Source organism: Onychomys torridus, chromosome 10, assembly GCF_903995425.1.
Source record: "Onychomys torridus chromosome 10, mOncTor1.1, whole genome shotgun sequence".
In the NCBI taxonomy this organism is placed as follows: Eukaryota; Metazoa; Chordata; class Mammalia; order Rodentia; family Cricetidae; genus Onychomys; species Onychomys torridus.
The window spans coordinates 94,300,099-94,321,963 of record NC_050452.1 but is presented as its reverse complement, the minus strand read 5'-3'; the positions used below and the strand labels follow the sequence as shown (position 1 = coordinate 94,321,963).

General features: G+C 37.0%; 1 protein-coding gene across 24 annotated transcripts in view; it reads left to right on the top strand.

Moving 5' to 3' along the window:
- Adgrl3 (adhesion G protein-coupled receptor L3) overlaps positions 1–21,865 on the top strand; it is a 763,485-nt gene that overhangs the window by 580,513 nt on the left and 161,107 nt on the right. For all 24 annotated transcript variants that reach the window (XM_036200955.1, XM_036200954.1, XM_036200934.1 and 21 more), the window contains 3 exons: positions 6,566–6,868; positions 8,841–8,944; positions 20,988–21,173. In XM_036200955.1, the coding sequence (XP_036056848.1) occupies positions 6,566–6,868; positions 8,841–8,944; positions 20,988–21,173 (593 nt within the window). The remainder of the gene's footprint in view (positions 1–6,565; positions 6,869–8,840; positions 8,945–20,987; positions 21,174–21,865) is intronic.

Genomic DNA, 21,865 nt, shown 5'->3' with positions numbered 1-21,865 from the left:
TGGAGCATAATTAAGGCATAGGGAAAATAATCATCATGATAAGTGAAGGTGCCCCAAAGTAATGGGAGCATAATTAAAAGCATAAACAATTTAGTGGTGTCTGGGTTTGTGGTGTCTAACATGTAGACTTTTTTAAAGATGAGTACCTTAAAATCTTATATTTTCATTTATTATCATATATAATAAGGGCATTACAATTTCATGTTTATTAAAATACTTAATTTCCTCTATTTACAATAAGGATACTATCCTAAGGGAAAACCAGGAGACATAAATGGATCAAATTACAGAAATAAATATTCCTTCCACATGGCTGATAGTCTATAGTATTCCACTCTCAAGCGGCCATGCAGCCAAGTCTTACAAATGAATTCTAAAAGGAACTGGATAATTTCTTGATGGGTAATATCAATGTTTCACTTTTAAGACTGTGTCTAATCAAATATGCTACCACCTCTTGCTATCCACAGGGGTCAGGGAGAACATCTTTCTACCCTGAGTATTGCACACATAGCCAAAAGCCCTGCTCAGCACTGGGATGGTTTAACTTTCTTGTTTCTTCTATCGGGCCCTTGGGAGGATTGCTCTAGTAATGGACTTTGGATTCAAATGAACACTTGGCAAGTGCAGAGCACAAAGTGCTTTTGCAGTCAGCCAGAATATTGTCTACTGAAATGAGGCTAATACAAAAGAAACATTTGTAACAGGAAAGTCATGAAGAGAATAATGCATTGAAGACAGGGAAGAAGAAAATGGAGAACTGAAAAGAAAAGGTTTTTCATGAGTAGAATGAGAGGCGGCTGTAAAGTGAAATTCATTTCAAGATGACATTGCTGTCTTTTCTGTCTTAAGTATTAAATCTTTAAAAAGGTATATTCCAAGTGACAGATGCTGTATAAGCAAGGATAGTTATGCCTCACTAGAATATTTTTATTCCTTCAGTATTGTCTTAAAAGATTAAATAAGACTAATAATTGTAGAAGCATAAAGCAATTCAGGATGGCAGACTTTTTTCCTGTTCCTGTGATGATTTCTGATGTTAGGGATCAAACTCAGGACTTCATACATGCTAGAGAAGCATTCTACTAAACCAACAGCTCTTGTTTGCTTCACATAGGCTCTCACTGTGCAGCCCATGCGGGCCTATAATTTGTGATCATCTGGCCACTGCCCCCGCCCCAAGTACTAGAGTCTCAGATATGTCTATAGCCAGAGGTGAGTTTTCATAACAGAGTATTATAAACATGAACTATGCAACAAGAGAAGAACAAGCCACTTCCTGTCTGTATGATGATGAGTCACTTATTATTGGAGGTCATGTTTTCTCATTTTAAAATGGATAATTCGTAATATTAATCTATCTATATTTTGGTCATAATTAAGTGTATGGCAGAACATCAATCACTATAAAATCATCATTGTTTTCACATTTTCTGTTTGTATAGTCTAAAAAACATGCACTAACATTCTAAGTACTAATAGTTTAAGATAGGCTGGAGAAAAATTTAACAAAATAAGTCAAATAATAAAAATTGCATAAGCTATAGACATTACATATCAAGGGAGGAATTTATTTGCATGTGTGTGGGGGTGGGTAGTGTAAGGCTAAGAAGGGAAACTCAATATGGCATTTTGTTTAGCTATTATTATGAAACACACTGGGAAAGGTAATAATGGTAAACAACAAAACATTCAACTAGGATAAAGTACTAAATGTTAAGTAGTACTCAAACTTACTTTTTCCCACAGTAGCCTTTCCAAGATTCACAGCACATAGACAATTAGCCCACAGTTTGATTAGGTTTGTCTGTCTTCAGGTAAGATTGTACAGTAGCATCCATGGAGACTGTGCCACTTCAACTTTTCCTTATGGGAGACCAAGACACCCTCATAGCATGTGATATGGGCTGGAACTCAACAGGCAATGACATTTAGAGTTTTCCTTTGTCATTATCTGTCAGTAAGACAAGTTCTTCCCCAACCTCAGGGGACATCATGTATGTCACTAGTACTTAGTCTTCCAGAGCTGGCATCAAACAGGACCCATGGGATCCCACCACAGCAGTAAGAAGAAAGGGACGAGGAGGAGAGCATAAGAGGTGTTATAAAATGACTGGTACTCTGATTAAATTCCAACAGAACTGAAGAATTCCCTCTTTTAGACAATTTTCAGTGACACAGTTCTTAGGAAAGAAATTGTGTTTTGATTCTTAGAATTAGGTTGTCTGTATTGAGCTGAGTATTTTTTTCCAGAGGGTATTTACTTTACTATAACTGTATTGATTTACAGCCATTTTTCAGGGAAAGTCATTCATTTTCTCAGGTTCTTGACTCTGTGTTCTCTGGTGGTTTTCTTTAGTGGTAAACATAGATTCATTTATAAGATAAGTTTTCTAGACTAGTCATTAAGAGACATTTAGCTGTTGTATGTTATTTCATTTGCATAGTCTTTCCCATTTTTACTGATCCTCTGCCTCTACTGCTTCTTTACTTGACCTATCTTCAACGTTGGTCTGTCTTAACTTAGAGCTCAGTTACCCTTGGTAAGGCCAACTTCTGAAGAAATAATTTTAACAAAACACATGCTAGTTTATAAGCCAGGATGGGGGAATTTGGCAAGGCTCTTTGATGGGATTGGATGTCATGTAATCTGTGACTCAAAGGAGAGATAGGGGCATAGTGAGATGGAAATGGGGCAGTGATACCCTGTGACAGAGAAGGACACTGCAGTTGCTGGACTTTGGATCCTATGTGGTTTAAATGATGATGGTTAAAAAGATGAGAGTGTTCAGAATGATCTGCAGAAGCTCACAAAGGTCTTTGAGCATGAAGTAGAACAGATCGAGTTTTGTTTGGAGAATATTCAGAAACTATTTCAGAATTTGAAAGGGACAGTAACACCATCCAGTTTTTACTCTAAGAAATATCACTGGGAAAGTTAGTAAATGCTTTGAGTGAGTTAATTTTAGGAGAAAGAGAAGAAAAATAATGATTTTTATTTTTATTTTATTGCATTTTATTGCATGGTGCTATTATTTCTAAAATGTTTTGCAGTGATGATGTAGTCTTCAAAATACTGGATCACTTACTGGAATGCAGTGACATATACCAAATGTATACTAAAAAATCTCTTTGAAAGTTTTAAGGCTGGAGTCATCACAAGCAAAAATCCTGTGGCAGTTTGCCATTGTCCTGTGTGACTTGTGCAGTTGAGGCGGCAGGCTGGAGGCCCCTCTTGTACATATGTACAACTACCTACTTTTGTACAGAAAATCATCGCTGAACTAATTCCCCTTCTAGCTACATGCTAATTAAAATACCCAGTACTGAAAACGGCATTCATCTTGAAAGCATGCTGCAGAGCCCATATACTTCTTGGGAAAGAAGACAATTGAAAACAGTGTCTATTTTTAAAGTCTTTCCCCCCCTCTAGCCCAAAGAGGTTCGGAAAAACAAGTTAATTTGAGCATAAGATTATTTAGCTAATAACAGGTAACTCCACAAATCTCCATTTTTACGTGATCAAACTTAAAAAGACAAAGAACGAGCAAGGCTTTGTGTGAAATAAAAACTACAGCTTATTATCAATGAAAAGATTATAGTTCCCGTCAAAAGCTTCACAGTTCCTCTAAGTGGTCCTTTCACAAGTAGAAATGAGAGCTAGCTTTATTTAAATTAAAGAGAAAACACATGAGGTTCACTTTTAACTATTGCCTTGACATTCCCCCAGTAGCAAAAAGTTTTAAAAAAAAAAACCCTATCATTTGAAAAAAAAACAAAACACCTGAAAAATATTCAAAATATCCTTGCATCACAGTGATGACACATTCACATGGATTTTTAAAAATACATGCATAGCAGTGTTAAGTATTTAATTTTCAATTTATTTTTACTTCCCAATGATGTTGTTCATATATTTTGCAGATATCTAATTATGTTTTAGTTTCATTTTGTTGTTTCTAATCTAAAGCATTAAGTTCATTTAACATTTGGAAACATTTTGTTAAAAGTTGTTTAATCTGTAGCAATCATCAGAGTTAATCATTGTATTTAATGAACCCTGAGCGTTTATTTTGGAACAATCAAACACTAAACAGGATGTCCATCCTACTCTGCTGTAGCTGTCAGGAAAATATTCAAAACCCTACTGTGTTCACTCACCAATGGTGACAGACTCTGGGTACAGCAGTGACTAGGGAAAGAAAGGAAAAACTATACAAGTTTCAGATAGAAGAAAGAGACACATTCAGCCGAGCCTCGCAATTTGGGGGTATATAATAAACTTGGGAGAGGAACAGAAAAGAGACCCTCTGCCTTCTTGTCTCAATTTGAAGCAGTTGTACTTATAATAGCCTACATTACCATTCTCCCTGTCCACTTTTCTTTCATATACAAAGAAAACAAAGAGAAGGCAGAAAACTGAGAAGGTAAGGCAAACAAAGAAAACATGAAGTCAGAGAGCCTCACGATAGGAATGCTATGATTACAGTCATTTGATGTTTGGAAATCAATATCCTCTGCCTCTGGCGTATCCGTGCTGGATTGGGAAGTGTTATGTACAGCAAAGTCTTTCTGATGAATGTGGGATCTCTCCTGAGGCAACCGAGGGTTGACGATCAGACTTTCATCACTCTGAAGTTAGTTTACACCAGGTAGACCAGGAATGACCACAAAATTGTCAAGGACTCCCTAAAACTTTTTAGTATGAGTTAAGCTTACACCAGGCTAGAGCCAGTGAGTGCCCCCGTAGTCACCTGTCAGTAAGTGAAGTTGGTGGTTTTGACTTCTAGTGCTACAAATTCAGTGTGGGTATGTAGTGCACTTTGACAACCCCACAGTAAGAATGTCAATACATTTGCCCAGAAAGAGAATTCTGTTAAGGAGTATTCCCTTATTGAGAGTGGATAACTTTGATGTGCTTCCTATCTTCCTATTCATGTATCACTAACCATCTTTACATGGCACTTAGAATACATCTACTCATATAAAAATATTATTTAAAATGATTTAGCAATATAACTTCTTAGGAAGTACGTGCTACTTACATTAGTAAGCCAGGTTTGATTGTTTTTTTAAAGTTGGGTTGTAGATGAATTTCTAAATGGTCTTATTAAATAAAAAACACAGAGTGAAATATCAGGGTGAAAGCCTTAGAGATCAGGGGAATAGGAATAGCCACTAGCCTACCTTACCTCACCAACTCTGTAGCTTCCAAATGCGAGCTACTTCCTGTCTACTCACACCTTTATATGCCCTTCTTTTCTGCCCTCTCATTGGTTCTTCTACCTCACTTCCTTGTCATTGCCTGTCTGTACAGACCTCCAGGTCTCTATGGTTGGTACTGGGATTAAAGGTGTGTGTCACCACCCTTATAGCTCTGTTTCCTAGTATGGCCTTGAACTCACAGAGACCCTGCCTGCTAAGTGATCAGATTAAAGTCATGTGCTGCCTGACTTTGTTTACTTAAAATGGCTGGCCTTTTACCCCTGATCTCCAGCCAAGCTTTATTTATCAAAGCACAAATAAAATATCACCACATTGGGTTACTGCTCAAAGTATGTGAGTAGACCATTAAGGTGCTCAAGTGATATGTAGTAAGAGATTATAATCAGAATTGCTCCTTTTGAGATTATAACTTAATTACAAAATTTTCCCTTTTGTCCCCTCCCTCCTAGTCCAGCCCTACACTGCTCCATAATCTCCTTCAAATCTGTGATCTCTTTTTTTCATGAATTGATTAAGATCTCCGTTTTTGTCCTCTCTCTGTCATTTTATTATTTTGCCTTTGTCATATGTAGAAACTTAAATTCTCTAATATATTAATTATTATAAGGGGGGATTTATTTTGGGTCATAGTTTGTTCATTGTTGTCTAGCATGGCCAGCAGGGCCTGACAAGGGGTGACTCTGTCCAAGGCAATAGGAGTCTGAGTCAGCTTGCTCACACTGTTCTTTTTGAATCAGAGAGCTGCTCCAGCACCTGGCAGAGATATATACCCCCCCCCCCCACACACACACACACACTGGCCCTACTTGTTCTAACTAAGCATTACTTCCTACAAATTCTACAATTTCTCAAACCAGGATCGCCATTCGTGGACCAAGTTTCACAAATGAACTTGTGGTGGAATCTTCACTTTTGAACCATAACGTCTAATATGAATGTGATACCTTATCTAACTTTTTTCCGTATCACGTTTGAAATTCTAAGTAGAGGGTTTAAAGTTTTAATTCTCTGTTGACAGAAAGCATTAAGAAGTGTATAGAGTCTCGCTGTGCTCTAATTTTGTTTTCTGTGATTAGAGTTGAAAACGAAACAACCTCCAAAGCCTGTGTTTGGCAGTAGTCAAACGGCTGTTTTGGTACTCAAGTGGCATTCTGACACCTCAGTACTGGCATGCTTTTGTCGTGTTTAAAATGAAAATGAGTTCATGGATTTCTAGGGCCTTAATATTCTCTCAACCGTTAAATGTAAGTGATTTCTAATTTTGGGACTTCCTGAGGTCTGATTATGAGCAAGCAATGTAGGTGTTTTGTTTTTGTTCTGTTTTCCAATTGTGTTTCAGGAATGTCTACCACAGGCCCCCTGGGCGTGGGAAGCACCACCACCAGCACCACGCTCCGGACCACTACCTGGAACGTAGGGAGGAGTACCACACCATCCCTGCCAGGCAGAAGAAACCGCAGTACCAGCACACCGTCCCCAGCTGTGGAGGTGCTGGATGACATTACCACACACCTGCCATCAGCAGCCTCCCAAATTCCAGCTATGGAAGAGAGCTGTGAAGCTGTGGAGGCCCGGGAAATAATGTGGTTTAAGACCCGTCAGGGGCAAGTCGCAAAGCAGCCCTGCCCGGCAGGAACCATCGGTGAGCCTGCCCCTGCCAGCCTAGCCCGGGCCCGCCTTAGTTTTGTGTTCATTCCTTCATATTATGTTCTTTTTCCCCCTTTCATTTGTTTCTTTCTCTCCTCTTGTCTTCTTTTCTCTGAGTTCTCTTCCTTTTGTTGTTACCATCTATTATATTTATTACAATATGATTAGGTTTTGAGCTCAACCAAATGAGTACTGTATGATCAGCATTTGATAACAGAACCTGCAGAAGCCATGGGCGAGAATTTGGTAGAAATACCTTTGAATAACAGTTTGCCGTAAGTGTTAGCTCTGGGGGCCAGATGATGCTCCATAGAGCCAGGCCTCCTTGCAACATCCCTGCACTGTCATTCACTGCATTGCATCCAGGTTGTTTTATGTTTCTGAATGGTGGGTAAATATTGGTAGCAGAAGTTGAGCTGTGTGCTCTTCTACAGTGCGTAATGACCATAGATCACATCTTAACTTTAAAAAAGGAGAAAGCATGAATATCTTTTTCACCAACTAAGTAGTTGTTCTCTAGTGGCAAAGGGCATGTGACATGGTCATGAGCCTGCTGTCAGAAGCTATCTCACACTCACAGCATCCAATAAAGAACAGTTCCCTCTGCTTCTTCCAGGAGATAGTTAAGAGCTAAATACCTCTGAATCTGTTTTATTTCTGCCATAATTTATGATATTCCCAAGGTGCAGTCATATTTACAATTTTTACGACAAATACACTGCCTTGTTTGACATTTGTGTTCACCTTCATAATACTTGACACACTGAAAATATTTGCATTATTTCTCAAACTATATGAATAAAGTAAGTGTACAGTTGCAGTATATACATATTTTCCTATAGACTGTCTTTGGACATTAGTCACTTGTTTTCTTTAACCATGTGGGTATGTCACCCAAGATTCCATCATACATGGAGTGTTGGTAACACCAGAGAGTCTTTTTAATAGAAGCACCCATTTTTCATTTTTAAGGAAGTGCTGAAAAACTCAGCACCATTCTTTTTTCTTTCTGAAAAGGGATGGGGAATATGTGTTTCTATGTGCATTGGACTCAGAAACCTATTTAAGACTTCCTTCTTTCTTACATCTAAAGTCAGTTCCTTCCTCTCTGAAAGAGAGGTGGGGAGCTGCCTTGGTGCTCTAGACACAGCCTGTGAGCATCAGTGAGAACCTGCATTTGAAGGCACTTACACTACTGAAATAGATCAGTGTTGTGAAAGTTGGGGAGGAGTTTTAGTGGAACCCTTCTAAAGCTCTCCCAGGACTTAAATGGTACTGTCAGTATTCCGAGCCCCAATTTCATAGCTCTCTGCGTCCTCGTTAGACCCCAAGGCCAGGCCTACACAGGTCTCTTAGAATTCCATTCCTTGCTGCTGCACCTGAGGCACAACTCCATTCAGATCCACCCTCTATTCCACCAGGGATGCTTTTCTGAAACCTGACCCTAACCATTCTTTTCTCCTTAATGATCTCCACTAATTTCTAGCATGGTAGACAAGGGGTTTAATGGTCCAGCTTCCTTGCCTTTCTGTTTTTATTAAATATAACTCCTTCATCCAGGAGAAACCTCATTCAAAAATGTTCATGTCTCCCAAAAGCCATGTTTCCTCTACTCAGAATGACCTTTCCTACCTTGTTTTTCTGACAACCTGTGTCGCTTTCCCCTGTAGAATCAAAGAAAAAGTCCATGAAGACAAGCTATCCAAGGTCATAACTCATGAAATTCTTCCCTACATCCAACATGGTTGCCAACAAGACTCCAAAAACGTTGAATCCTTTCAATTTGTTGTTCAACATTTGTCCAATGCCATTTACTTTCAAAACATTGTATCTGAGTTTAATAGACACTGTCTCAATATAATTATCTAATTTTTCCCTTGCTTATACATATGCATAGCAAAGACTGAAGTTATTCTAAGAAATTTGATTTGAGTATTTGAAACAGGAGTGTCACTTTGTTTCTATAGGTGTGTCAACTTATCTATGCCTTGCTCCTGATGGAATATGGGATCCCCAAGGACCAGATCTCAGCAACTGCTCTTCTCCTTGGGTCAATCATATCACACAGAAGGTAAATATGCAACCCACAAGGAAGGCTTAGCAGGCTCTGTCTCTTGGTTGTTGATGACTAGTGCTGAAAACCAAATAGGATACTTCTAAAAATTAATCTACAATAGTTCTTTCATTTTAATAGAATTTCAATGTAAAAGACAACCTCTAACACATGATATGCTAATTCCAGGATTGTGTTGTTTTTAAATTGCAAATCCATGAACTTACTCCAAGCCAGGCATTATTATATTTATAATGAGTTTATAATTAATCACATGTTTTTTTGCAAGCAGAACTTTTAGGAATACATACATTTGGATTTTTCCTCTGGAAATAATAAAATAATATAGAAAGCTCTACCTCTGGAATCCTAAGCCACTTGCTGAATGTTGTATAGCCGAATCATCTATCAGTGGTAAAAGTACACACATGTGTGATGAGATCTTCAGACTCAAAGTAGAGTTTATTCAGTTGCAATATGTTGACCATTTTTATTATTAATATGCTGTGGGGCTTCAAATTGATTTCATTACAAACAGAGACCAGATGTGCATTTATGCCAAAAGGGCTATGGGAAGGATCCTTATTACAGCAATTTATGTGGATTTATGCACTCCTAAAATGGAGAGTCCTTCTATGGCACATTAGCCATGCTATGGAACTTCTGAATTTTTCCCCCTGAAAGTATTAGAAATGATGGCCTTCCTAAAAGCCTGCCTGTGCTGCCATTTACTCTTTTCTGTATTTGTTTTTAACTAGGCTTATCCTCAATAATATTTTGTATAATAATCCATAAATACATACCCAGCAGATCATTTCACAAATGAGCTATAACTATCTGTGCACTGTCGATCAAGGAAGAATTGTGGTTTTACGGACCCTGTGTTTCTCTTACATATGCATCTCCATACTTGTTGCTATTCATAATGATGCTTCTCCAATTTCAGCCCTGTTCCTGCCACAGCTTTTATGTCCTTTGATTTTATTACAATGTAGCTCAGACCCCGGGGCAAATAATTCTCACTGGATGTGACCAGACTAAGAGATCAGCAGCATATCTTTTTACATTAGCAACTTAAAAAAAAAAGTTCCCTAGATACTTAGCCCAGGGGTTAATATAAATTCAATAATAATTCACCTAGAAAGCTGAGTGTTTTCATGATAATTTCTGAATATGGTTGGGCTATTTCATTGCAGAAATTACCGGGTGACTTGAACCGATAATGATAGTTAATTCCCTTCTTTCCTCTGCAGCCCTGCTAATCTTAGGACAAAAGAGATAATTCCTTTTAAAGACCAGACAGCTGTTGCCCATTTGATTCATGGAGGAGATGTTTTTGTCTTATAATAAATAGGTCTTGTTCATCCAGATCGTTTCTGTTTAATCCTGATGGGTTTATGGAGTTAGGGTAGATTATAATTACATTCAAATTAAAGAATTTAGTCAACTGGAGTTTATAACAATGAGTTAAGTTTATAAAGTCCTCAGAAGAATCTTTTGAGGTTGTCTCCAGCAGCCTTCATCAGGGAGGTTCAGGGAGGCTGCTTCCGATTGCCTGCTCTCTCTTTGAAACAGTCTGCTTGCACATGCACTGGCCAGCCTGTGACTCAACCATCCTCACTTTCACAGCCACATGGACTCACTCTCAGGCTCTCTTCACTTTCTCCACCCTTTCTTCCTGGCTATATCTGTTTTATCCACCACTCTGAGTATGAATATTACCAGGATTGAGTTCTTTTCTCCACTTCCTCACTCACTTTCCTTCCTCTTCCCCATTTCCTTCCCTCCCTTCCTTTCACCTTTCCATACCATCTCCTTTGTGCTCATCACCTAGCCTCCCCCTACTTTTTTTTTCTTTTTTTCTGCGATTGTGTTTTGTTTTGTTGTTTTGTTTTCCTGCTAGGTTAAAAGGTAGAAGAAAAAAGTTTAATATTATATTGTTCCCCCTCATCTCACTGAAACAGAGTCATTGTCTATCTGTGTAGAAAGCTTGGGAGTGAAAAGTTCCCTGAAGCATGATGCCCCTCTGTCGTACCTTATTTGGCTATCAAAGCAAAATGCACAGAGTAGGTGAGTTATGAACAACAGATATTATTTCCTATTGCTGGGAAATCTAACATGGGGTTGATGGCAGATTCAGTTTCTGGTAAGGGCCATTTTTCAGGCTGAGCAGCTGTTTGATACTACTTTCATAAGAGTACCCATCCCATCTATGATGGCTTTGACCTCAAGACCCAGTTCCTTCTCTCAAAGAGAGAAGCCATAGCTTCTAATCACATTGCTTTCATATAATACAATTTTGTAATGTTTACATATAGTCCATAATAACTCCCCACTTGGTTTTATAGAACTGCTAAGGAACACCTGGGGACTTGAATGGAAAAAGCACTGGCCTGAAGATTTTTATAGCTAAACTCTAGTGGATAAGACATTAACCTCATCATTAGCCCCCTCATCTTTAAAAGAGGATAGATTCTTAATTTGAATAGCAATATTTGCTTTATATTTATTAACACTATTATTGATAACAATTGTGTAACTAAAAAAAAAACTGGGAATAACTAAAAAAAAAAAACTAGGAAGCTTTATTTAGCTGAACAAAGCAAATTTATTTCCATTAAAATATGATTTATGCTATTCTCCCACCAGTCAGTCTAGAAAGAAGTAAACAGGCAATGAATATTGGTGGTTGGGACTTGCAAATGAATTTGGACTACTTCTGTACTGATACAGTTAAAGAGTAAATTTTATGTGACAATAGAGAATGGATTACATTTCATTAGAGAGAAGGTGCTACAAACTCATGAATGAATTTTTTATAAACAAACTAGCTAAGGTACTTCCACAATAATTATAAGGAGTATACTCTGTATAGAAAAGGGGAAGAAATGATGCCCAGAGGATCTTCATTCCAATGAGAGGGGCTACCTAAAAGTAGGAGGAGAGAAAACCTCATCAACATGAAGGATGGCTAGAAATATGGATAAATGTACACATGAAAAAGTAAAAGGAAGACAAATATAGAGACATTTAGATGTTTATAGACAGATACATCTTCCATCTGACTCAAAATATTTTTCTTTATTGAAAAGAAACATGTTAGATCAGAGTCCAGCCTACTGGAATATTTGTGGCAACAAGTCTTGTTCTCTTTTCCACTTTAATGATTGCTATAAAATTATCTCTGGCATCAACTTAGACTCCATATTGAACTCAACATCTCAAAGACAGAATCTGTATTTTCTATTTTGCATACCTTTAGATGGTACTTTATGGTATTACATCACTAGTCTATTTCCAGTTTCATCTGCAATATGATGGTTTTGAACAGCTTCTATATTGCTGAGAGAGGTGTGCTCCCCACTCCCTGGCCTGGTCCAACTATTATGTGAAAAAGATCAGACAGAATTGTCACAGATAGTGCTTTCATTTTCTTCAGGACACATTCATGTCCCTTTTATTTTGTTTGTACATAATCTGCTGGCAGATTTTGAGATAATGCAGTATTATTCCTGGGATTTCTGAAGATGAGTGTAGAGTTTTAGACATAATTCTGTGAGATTATAACACAGAAATAATCCAGTTATTTCCCCCAGAATACAAGGTCGAATCCTGTGTCCTGTTTCTTACAGGCCCTATTCTAACTTTCTTTGGGTTAGAATGGAATGCATGTAAATTGTTTCTTAATCTTACCAGAGTCTGTATGACGTATAGGTGAGTATTCTCTAGAGGAGCAGAACTGAAAGAATGAATGTATGTTATGAAAGGGATGTAGTAGATTGGTTTACACAGCAGGAAATTCATGTTCCAGCAATGGCTGTCTGCGCACTGGAAAGGCGGAGAACTCAAGAGTTACTCAGTCGACTAGGCTGATAACTAGATCCACCAAGCCGGATGCTGCAGCAGCACCAAACTAGTGCTTAAGGTCTGGAGGCTTCCTGGGGAGCTACTGCTCTTTAGTTCACATTAGAAGGCCCCAAAGCTGGGCTCCAATGTCAGAGAATTGTTGTCACTGCAGAAGTAGCAACAGCATAGATACTCACTGGCAGGAAAGAAGGTGGCAGGGAAAAGCCACATTGCTTTACCCCTAGACTTCCTTGTATCCGGGTACCATGGGCATGTACTGCTCTCTCTTCAGAAGAGTCTCCATAACTTACTTCATCCTTCCTGGAAACAAAGACCTTCCCAGAGACATATCCATTAGTTGATTCTAGATTCAGTCAAGCTGGGGATCAAGAAGAACCAACACTCTGTGGTTTCCAAAACTTTAGACTTAATTTACTTCTACTTCTTAGATATATACATTTTCTTCATGTATTCCCTTGACTCAGATATACAGTTTAAAAGGTACCTATAGGTAACATAGTAAGCAATTTCTTTATCTTTTACTCCTTTTTAATTGATGATAAATAAACTCATATAAATCTCATAAAAATCTCAAAGATGATTTAAATTTTTAATTAAAAGTTTTTTTTTTGCTTGTGTCAAAAGTTTAAAAGGGTACTATATATCAGCATAATATCTATAATACTATATATACAACAGTAGCTAGGCTCCTCTCCATTAATTTACTCATCCTTCTAAAACTCATGAAATTTCTCAGTGTGTGTGTGTGTGTGTGTGTGTGTGTGTGTGTGTGTGTATGTTTTATAAAAAATAAATTTAGTAGCATTTAATGAAAAAAATCTTAGAGACATTTTAATGAGACCTTAGCGCTAGGAATAGGTTTATTTTAAACATGCCTCTGCAAAAATGACTTAAAGTATATTAAAATATGTATGTATTTTTAATGTAGAATTAAGTCATTGTGATGCACAACAACTAAGATGGTAAAAACAAGGCTATCACAGAGCTCTCTCAGTAGCCAGTGGAGAAAATGTGAGCAGAGAAGGTCATCAGGGAAATATTGTCATGAAACTAAATGCAGATTGTGGGAGCTGTGGAAAAATCCAGTTAATGGTGCCACCATCAAATTATGTAAAGCAGAACCTGGCACTCTTACTTCCCACTCCATGTGCAGTACACAGGAGGTCTGGAAGGTGTACCTGGAAAATCCCTCTTCAATACTCCCTCTCCATACCCCAAGTCTAACCATACCCAGGTCATTTATGGAACATTTCTTTTGTTTTTGAATCTGCTAATGCATTAATACATCATTTGAGCTCTTATTCAAGTGCAAATCTGCATTGCACCTTCCCATTTCTCTCAATATTGTCATCAACAGTGTCTGTTTCTTCTAGTCTGAGCTCATTGCTCCAGCTGCCTAAATTCGCGCTACAGTACCCTAGGTGCAGTTAGCCTTTCTTCATTCCACCCTCCTCCTGACAGCTTCTTCTGCCTAGAATCCCTGCATCTATTTCTAACCTCTTCCTTTCCATTGCATTTCAAATCAAACTTTCCTCAGAGAAGCATTTCCTAAGTTATTTGGTACCCTCACACATTCCAGGTAAAATTCTTACTAGCAATTCTACTTCACGGGGTTCTGTATTCGATTCAATAGACTAAGTATGTGCAGAGATATGTTTTTCATAACTCTTCTTGCTACTAGTAGTTAAGGCACTTTAAAAAATAATCATCTTTTTCATTACTATATTCACAGACCTTAATACAGTGGTACAGAAATTTAAAGCATAGGGCCAATAGTGAAGTTCAGTGGGAGATTAAGAGTTCAGGCTTGCATGAGGCTTGTGATTCAGTATCACAACCCACTAAATAATGCAATTGTTGGTTAAAGAGCAAATGTACATATAGGTTAAATTAACTATTGTTCAAATGATTTATTCATGTAAGAAAAATGATATATACATAGATAGATGATAGATGGATAGATAGATAGATGCAGACAGACGTAGACAAACTGATAGACTTAGACATATTTTCTACCTAAAAAAATAAAATCTAGCCCTAACTATTTATGCACATACACAATGTATACTATGCAGAAATTTTTACCAGACACAGCCTTAGAAGCTCCTCTTGGAAACCAATGCCCTAGAGAAAGTGTCAGAAACAAAGAAAGGCTCCATTAGTGGCCCAAGAATGGAAAAGAGGAAAGTGCTCAACAGTCAGCTTTTCAACTAAGGATGGTATCAGTGGTGATCCAGGGACGTGTTTAGTCAGCTTACATCACTGTGATAAAATTCTACAAAAATCAACCTAAAGGAGGAAAGACTTATATGGGCCCATGAGTGAAGAGGTCTCTGTCCACAGTGCTGATCTCATTCCTTTGATCTCCAAGGAAGGCTGACCATCAAGGAAGCAGGCGTGGGAGATGCAGGCCTTGTTCCCAGAAGCCAAGAAGTAAAGAAAGAGGAGGTCAGGGCAGGATGTACCCTTCTTGGACACACTCCTAGTGATGAAGGACCTCTACACATACCTCACCTTTTAGTTACATCACCTCCAAATTGTGCCACTAAATTACAAGCCCAGTGTCAACTTCCATTGGCCTATGCAAATTCCATATGCTTGGTATCTGAGCAGCCAAAAGAGATGGGTGGACTAAAGTCTAATGCTGTAGACAACTTACTTCAGTTTTATTGTACTATTATACTTAAATGAAACAAAGAAAGCAATGATCCAAGGAAGGTTTGAGTTCAGAACAAGGTAGAAGGTATTATCCAGATTCAGGGTACATTGACCAGATTTGGTTCTATGGCTATGTTCCAGCATTTACCAAGACTAAGCATGCCTTATAAGTCATCTGTAAATGTTTGGCACAGGGAGCAAAATGCACCTGAGGTAAAGGGCCCTCTGACTTTTTTTCTGGAGCTTCTCTTACGGTTCTCTAAGACACTGTTCACCATGCATCCATTCTTTTGTCCATGTTCTGACAGCTGAGCATTGTGGCTCATATTTGTAATCACAACTCTCAGGAGGCAGAAGGAGAAGCCATACAAGTTGTAGAATAGTCAAGGATTGACATTGAGATCCTGTCTGAAAAATCAAATTATTATTAATCCACTGATGAAGATAGAGTCTTTGTGATCTAATCACTTTTTACCAAAGTCTACTAGCTGGCAACAAAGCCTAAGTCTTCGGAGAGGACTAAGTCTTTGGCAGAGGATGGAGCTACTACAGTATGTTTACCCTTCTTACATGGAGGCCAATTCACTGACAAAGTTTGCCCCTTAGTAACTGTCAATATTAGATTTTCTTTTTAGGCAAAAAAGAACGCATTTCTTTTGTTCTTTGTTTTTGTTGTTGTTATTGTTTGTTATTTTTTAGATAGTGTTTCCCTGTGTAGTCCTGGTTGTCCTGGAACTTGCTTTGTAGCCCAGGCTGGTCTTGAACTCAGAGATCTGCGTTACTCTGCCTCCTGAGTTCTGGGAGTAAAGGTGTATGCCACAATGTCTGACTTGCATTTTTTTTTCAATCTACTGTTTTCTGTTTTACTTATTGCACTCTATCTTCCGCAAGCAAAGTTAATATATTTGTGTGTATACACACACACACACACACACACACATACACACACACATATATATAAACAAACATCTGACTTCCTTAAAGTGTTCTATCTCCCTAAGGAACTCCTTGGGCGTTCCACCTCACCCAGTAACACTAGACTTATTTCTTAAGACTTCACAGAGCCATTACCTCTACCCTTCCTCTTCCTTTCCAAAGATGTGTTATCCTGTACTGTAGTCCCAGGATATATCATAAACAAGATGTATTGCTCAATTAATATTATCTACTTTCAGCTACATTATTCCTGTATTCAACTTTTTTTCCCCCTCTTACTCATTGGTATGGTCAGATACCTTAGAAGAAGCAACTTAAGGGAAGAAAGGTTTATTTTGACCCAGTTTGAGAGTAGAGTCCATCATGGTTAGGGAAGGGATGATGGCAGGCAGGGGTCCCATGGTGGTGGGTTCAAGCAACCCGGGAAGCAGAGTCAGCAGGTACTAGAGCTGAGTTCTTAAACAGTAATGCCTGCCCCAATAACCAAGTTTCTTCATCAAGGAACACTAGCTAAAGGAATTACAGTATTCCAAGACAGAACCAACAGTAGAAGATCAAATGCTGAAGGACATTTCACATTCAAACCATAACATAAAGATCCCAAGTAGTAGAATGTAAGCTGCTCAAGGGCAAAAAGGCCATCTTTAATTTTTCAGAAATTTTTTGTGACTTATTCCATTTTAATGTTCAGAGAGAAGTAGTGGTTATAGGAATTTTAGTTTACTTAACAAATTACTTCAAGAAAATTTTCTCATATATATATTTTTTTTCTCAAAACTTTTATAGTGTTTAGTTTCAGTGTCCTTATGGGTAGTGGGATTGTTTTGTCTTCATAAATCAAGATGTCTAGATATACTTTTTTATTGTTTATTGGATTTCTCTGTGTAGCCCTGGGTGTCCTGGAACTTTCAGATTGTCTGGTTTCTGCCTCCTAGAACTAGGATTACAGGTGTATACTTTGTTACCCAGTTTAAGCAAATACCTCTTGAAAGTTAAATATGGTTACTGTTTTGAAGAGAGCCCATTAATGTTTGAGTGGATCACACAGCTGCATCATTTTATCATCAACTGATGTACAAACAGGAGGATTGTTTGCTATTAACCCTTTGTGCTGGGAATAATTGAATTTTGACTTAATAATTATTTGCTTTCAGTGTTTCACAACTACATATGATAATAATTTAAAAATTTTATATAACAGAACATAATTCTTCTTCGCATCTTATTTTCAAACCCAGTGATATAAAAAACTATGCTTATATACTCCAACAAAAATAATACATGAAATTACAATGTGAAAATACCAATGATGCTGTTTGTTTCTCAGTCTGATATTTTTTGCTCTTTATATTTGCCACTGATAGATATTATGCAAATAATTATTATATATGTAGTTTTAAAAATACTGTGTTATTGGAAAATATAATTGGCCTGATTTGTAATCCCATCCTTTTTTTCACCATGGTACACAGTCAAATTAAATATCTCCTGAAGTACATCTGCCAGATCTTTTCATAGACAAAAATAATACAGTAACAATAATAACAAAATACAGCACAATAACCAGGAAAATAAAACATTAATAATCCTAACACCATGCTTATTATTAAAAGAAGAGAAAAAGTAGAGAAGTGTAAGACATGATCTGTCAATGACACACGGCTTAAAAGAATGAGCTTTGGTAAGTGATAGGAACCAAAGTTCTCATATTTTCCTGAACACAGGAAGAGTTTTGCAAACTTTTCAGCATGTTTACCTGGATCCACTTTCACCAATGGAATACTACATTAAAATAGTTAATGGGCTGCTGGTGAGAACAGGAGGTACAAGGTGTTCAGCTGCTTTGGAGATGGTGACTTGATTCTTGTCCTAAAATGTCCTTGGTTCTGCCCTGGCCAGAGGACAGGAATAAAAGAAAGGCACGCTGGTTTGGTTTTTGTTCTCTTTCTTTTACATCTTCTAATTGAGCTCCCATGCCCATAGAATGTCCCTCACAACTTAAGGGAACTTATGTTCTAGGATATAACCTGCTGCACACATAACTCGGCCCCTCTTCCTTCCTTCCTTCCTTCCTTCCTTCCTTCCTTCCTTCCTTCCTTCCTTCTCTCTCTCTCTCTCTCTCTCTCTCTCTCTCTCTCTCAACTCCCTCTTGAGGTCCTATACTAAAACTCCTTTCTATACTGACCCATTGTCTGTGACATGCATTCTCTAAGCTCGCCAGAAAAAATTCTCCACAGCCACTGGTTTGCACAGGACCATAGAACTCAAGGCGACCATGATAGCCTCTGCCACTTGGGAGGACCTATTGCTTGCCTCTGCATCACTAGCATCTCACAGTTAATAACTGATTACTAATCATCACAAACTGAAATTCCTTTCTTTCCTGTCTCCCATTCTCATTTTCTGTGCCCCTCCGTCTCTTCCTTTTCCTCTCCCCCATCTTTTTCTCTCTTTCTGTACTGTCATTAAATCCAGGCCTCTCACACATTAAACTGAGCTATTTACCTGGATCACTGAATTTTAGAATTTGTTGATTCATTAGATTCTAGCATCGAGTCTTAAATCATTAGTAAAAAAATCTCACTTGGGTCACGTTGTTGCCATTTAAATGTAATTTTTGATCTACTAGTAAGCCATAAATGGTATTTTGGTATATAATAAGTTTATTGCATAGTTATCCTTGAATTCTGTAATGTAGTTCATTATATTTTTCACATATTTTAAATATAAAGATCCTAAAGAAATTTATGACCCCACTACATTATAATTGATATACTCTGTTTTTGTTTGCTTAATTTTACTTTAATAATTTCTTCAAAATAATGACTAACTGTATTTTAACAATAACTTTACAAACAGTAACAATACTTTAATGTCTTTTTACATAACATGAATATATTTTTGTGGAATTTAAACATTATCGATAAGTATTTTTCTTTTATTTCTGAGTTTTCAAGCTTTCATTCTCACATTTAAGTATATTAATAGACATAAATATATAGACACAAATATTTGTATATGTTTGAAATGTTTCATAAGTAGTATGTGTCTAGCAGTGTATCTTAAAGATTGATGTCAATGGTATTAATCTTCTTCATACTTTAAAACTGTTTGCATTTTATATTTATAATTGAGTGGTACCATATAGTCATAACCTCTCCTGTTTCAGTCACAAGCTTATTCAGATGCCTTTGAAAGTTTAGTTTTTGACATGAGGAGATTATTTCTTATATCCAACAGCAATGAGACTTAGTATCAATAGTTTGCTGTATATAAGAGCTATACACTCTCGGCAGTAGTTCATGGGAATGACATTCACTTCCATAACATTGCCAGTGCTTGCAATTATTATAGTTCACTTTTGAATTTTTTTTTGTACAAATATGTGTGTGTGTGTGAATGTGATTTCAAATCATGTAGATGTTCTGATCACTCCACCTTATTTATTTAGGGTTTTTATCATTTTGTTTTTAAGTGTTTGGTCCTGCTGTGAACATGAAGTATCCCCTATTGAACCTTACATTTCTTTGTGCTCTAATCAGTTTGTGTCTTTCAGAATAATCATTGGGAAATTGTTTACAAAGAGAATATTTTTGTTTTTTGTTGTTGTTTATAATCTACACTGGTAGTCTTATAAGAACATGAGAGTATAAGAAAACCAATCTGTACACGATACTCATATGTTTATGAAGTGTTGGATTGTGTTACAGTTTAGAAAGATGCACATAAGACACTCTCTGGTTTTTCATTTCATTCTTCATTATGAAAATGTGCTGCATTATTGTTATAGATAATAGAATTATTATTTAAATTTAATTCTAAAAATTAAAAAAAATAACAATGAACACTATAAACTGGGAAGTGGTACTTACCTCTTAAAATTTTTTCTTACATTATTCTTATGAGTGAATTTATTTTTGTGTTTTCTCAAGGCAGCAAAGTATATTCAGGAAGCCATAGAATATTGTCTTTTGTTCCTTTAACATCTTTACAGTATTGGCAATTTCATATGTTTTTAAGCATATCTTTGAAAAAGCAACATGTTTCAGGAAGGGAAAATACAGGAAACTCGGGGAGTAATTTGCTACATTATGTATTGGGAGAAAAAATTCTTCAGGGTTTTGTAAGAGCATCACGATCATCTTGAAAGCAGGGAATTCTATTGAGAGTAAATTTCACAGATCATAGAAACCTGTGACCTCACTTAGTCCACCTTAAGTGCTCATCTAGACATGAAGGAAAGCATGGATACCCTCTTGAGAATATAGACTAGGGACCCACAAGAAACTCTTGCTGAAGTCCGATTTTAAGACTGACAGAGAAAATAGTGGGGCACACCTCAGACTTAACCACCTAAATGACTAACTCTGGTAAGAAATGATCTTTAGAAAGAATTTTCCTCAAAAAGCCTCTTGAAGACATGACTTAAAAGTCAGGCTTCAAAGAAAAGGATGAGTTATCAGGAAACATTGTACAGGGCTGTGAAGTGAGGGTGGGATTTAAAAAATGGTTCTTGCCTCAAAAATTCTAACTTTACAAAAACAATTGCTAAGGGAGACCAAAGAAAGACAAACATTTTTCCTTTCCATTAAAATTATAGCTGAAGTCTGGAGAAACAGCTGCCAACATTGCTAGAGAACTGGCGGAACAGACCAGAAATCACTTAAATGCCGGGGATATCACCTACTCCGTCCGTGCCATGGACCAGCTGGTTGGTCTCCTTGATGTCCAGCTCAGGAATTTGACACCAGGTGGGAAAGACAGTGCTGCCCGCAGCTTGAACAAGGTGAGACCCTCAGCTGTGTCTGTCTTTCAGTTTGAAATAAAATCATTGAGACATTCTTGCTTTTTTTTTCTTTCTTTCTTCTGTCAAGTTGCTTGGGTCAAAAAAAGAACACATACTTTCATTCAATTGACTTGACTATTTCAATTACAACCTTATTTGACTTTTAATGTAGAGAAATATGTGCCAGTCTCTTCATATGTGTTTTGTGCTTGCAATTCTCCCTTTGGTAGTTCCTTCTCAGGTTTGTTTTTTTTTTTGTTTTTTGTTTTTGTTTTTTTTGTTTTTTTTTTGTTTTATGTGAAATTGCAGCAAAATTAGTCTAGATGAATGCAACTGGTTATTGTTTCCTATAAATTCATTTCTCAAAATAATTGACAGTGTAGGGAGTATTTAATCAGAAAGTGGAAATTTAAGAAACATTAACAAAAGCATGTTAAAATCAATTGGAGTTTTTTTTTTTTTTTTTTCTCATTGAATATTTTTAATGAGATAGTTTAACCTACCTAATATTACTTTTAAAAGCAGCTAGGGCAAGGAATTGGATTTTAATGTACACTTCATTTTAATTTTTAAATGACTCAGATTTTTGTATCATTACCAATGAAATATTGTGTCTTTTATTTATGCAAATTTTAACTTTAAATAAGCAAATTTAAATATGTTGCATTTGAGGAAATATACGATATGATTTT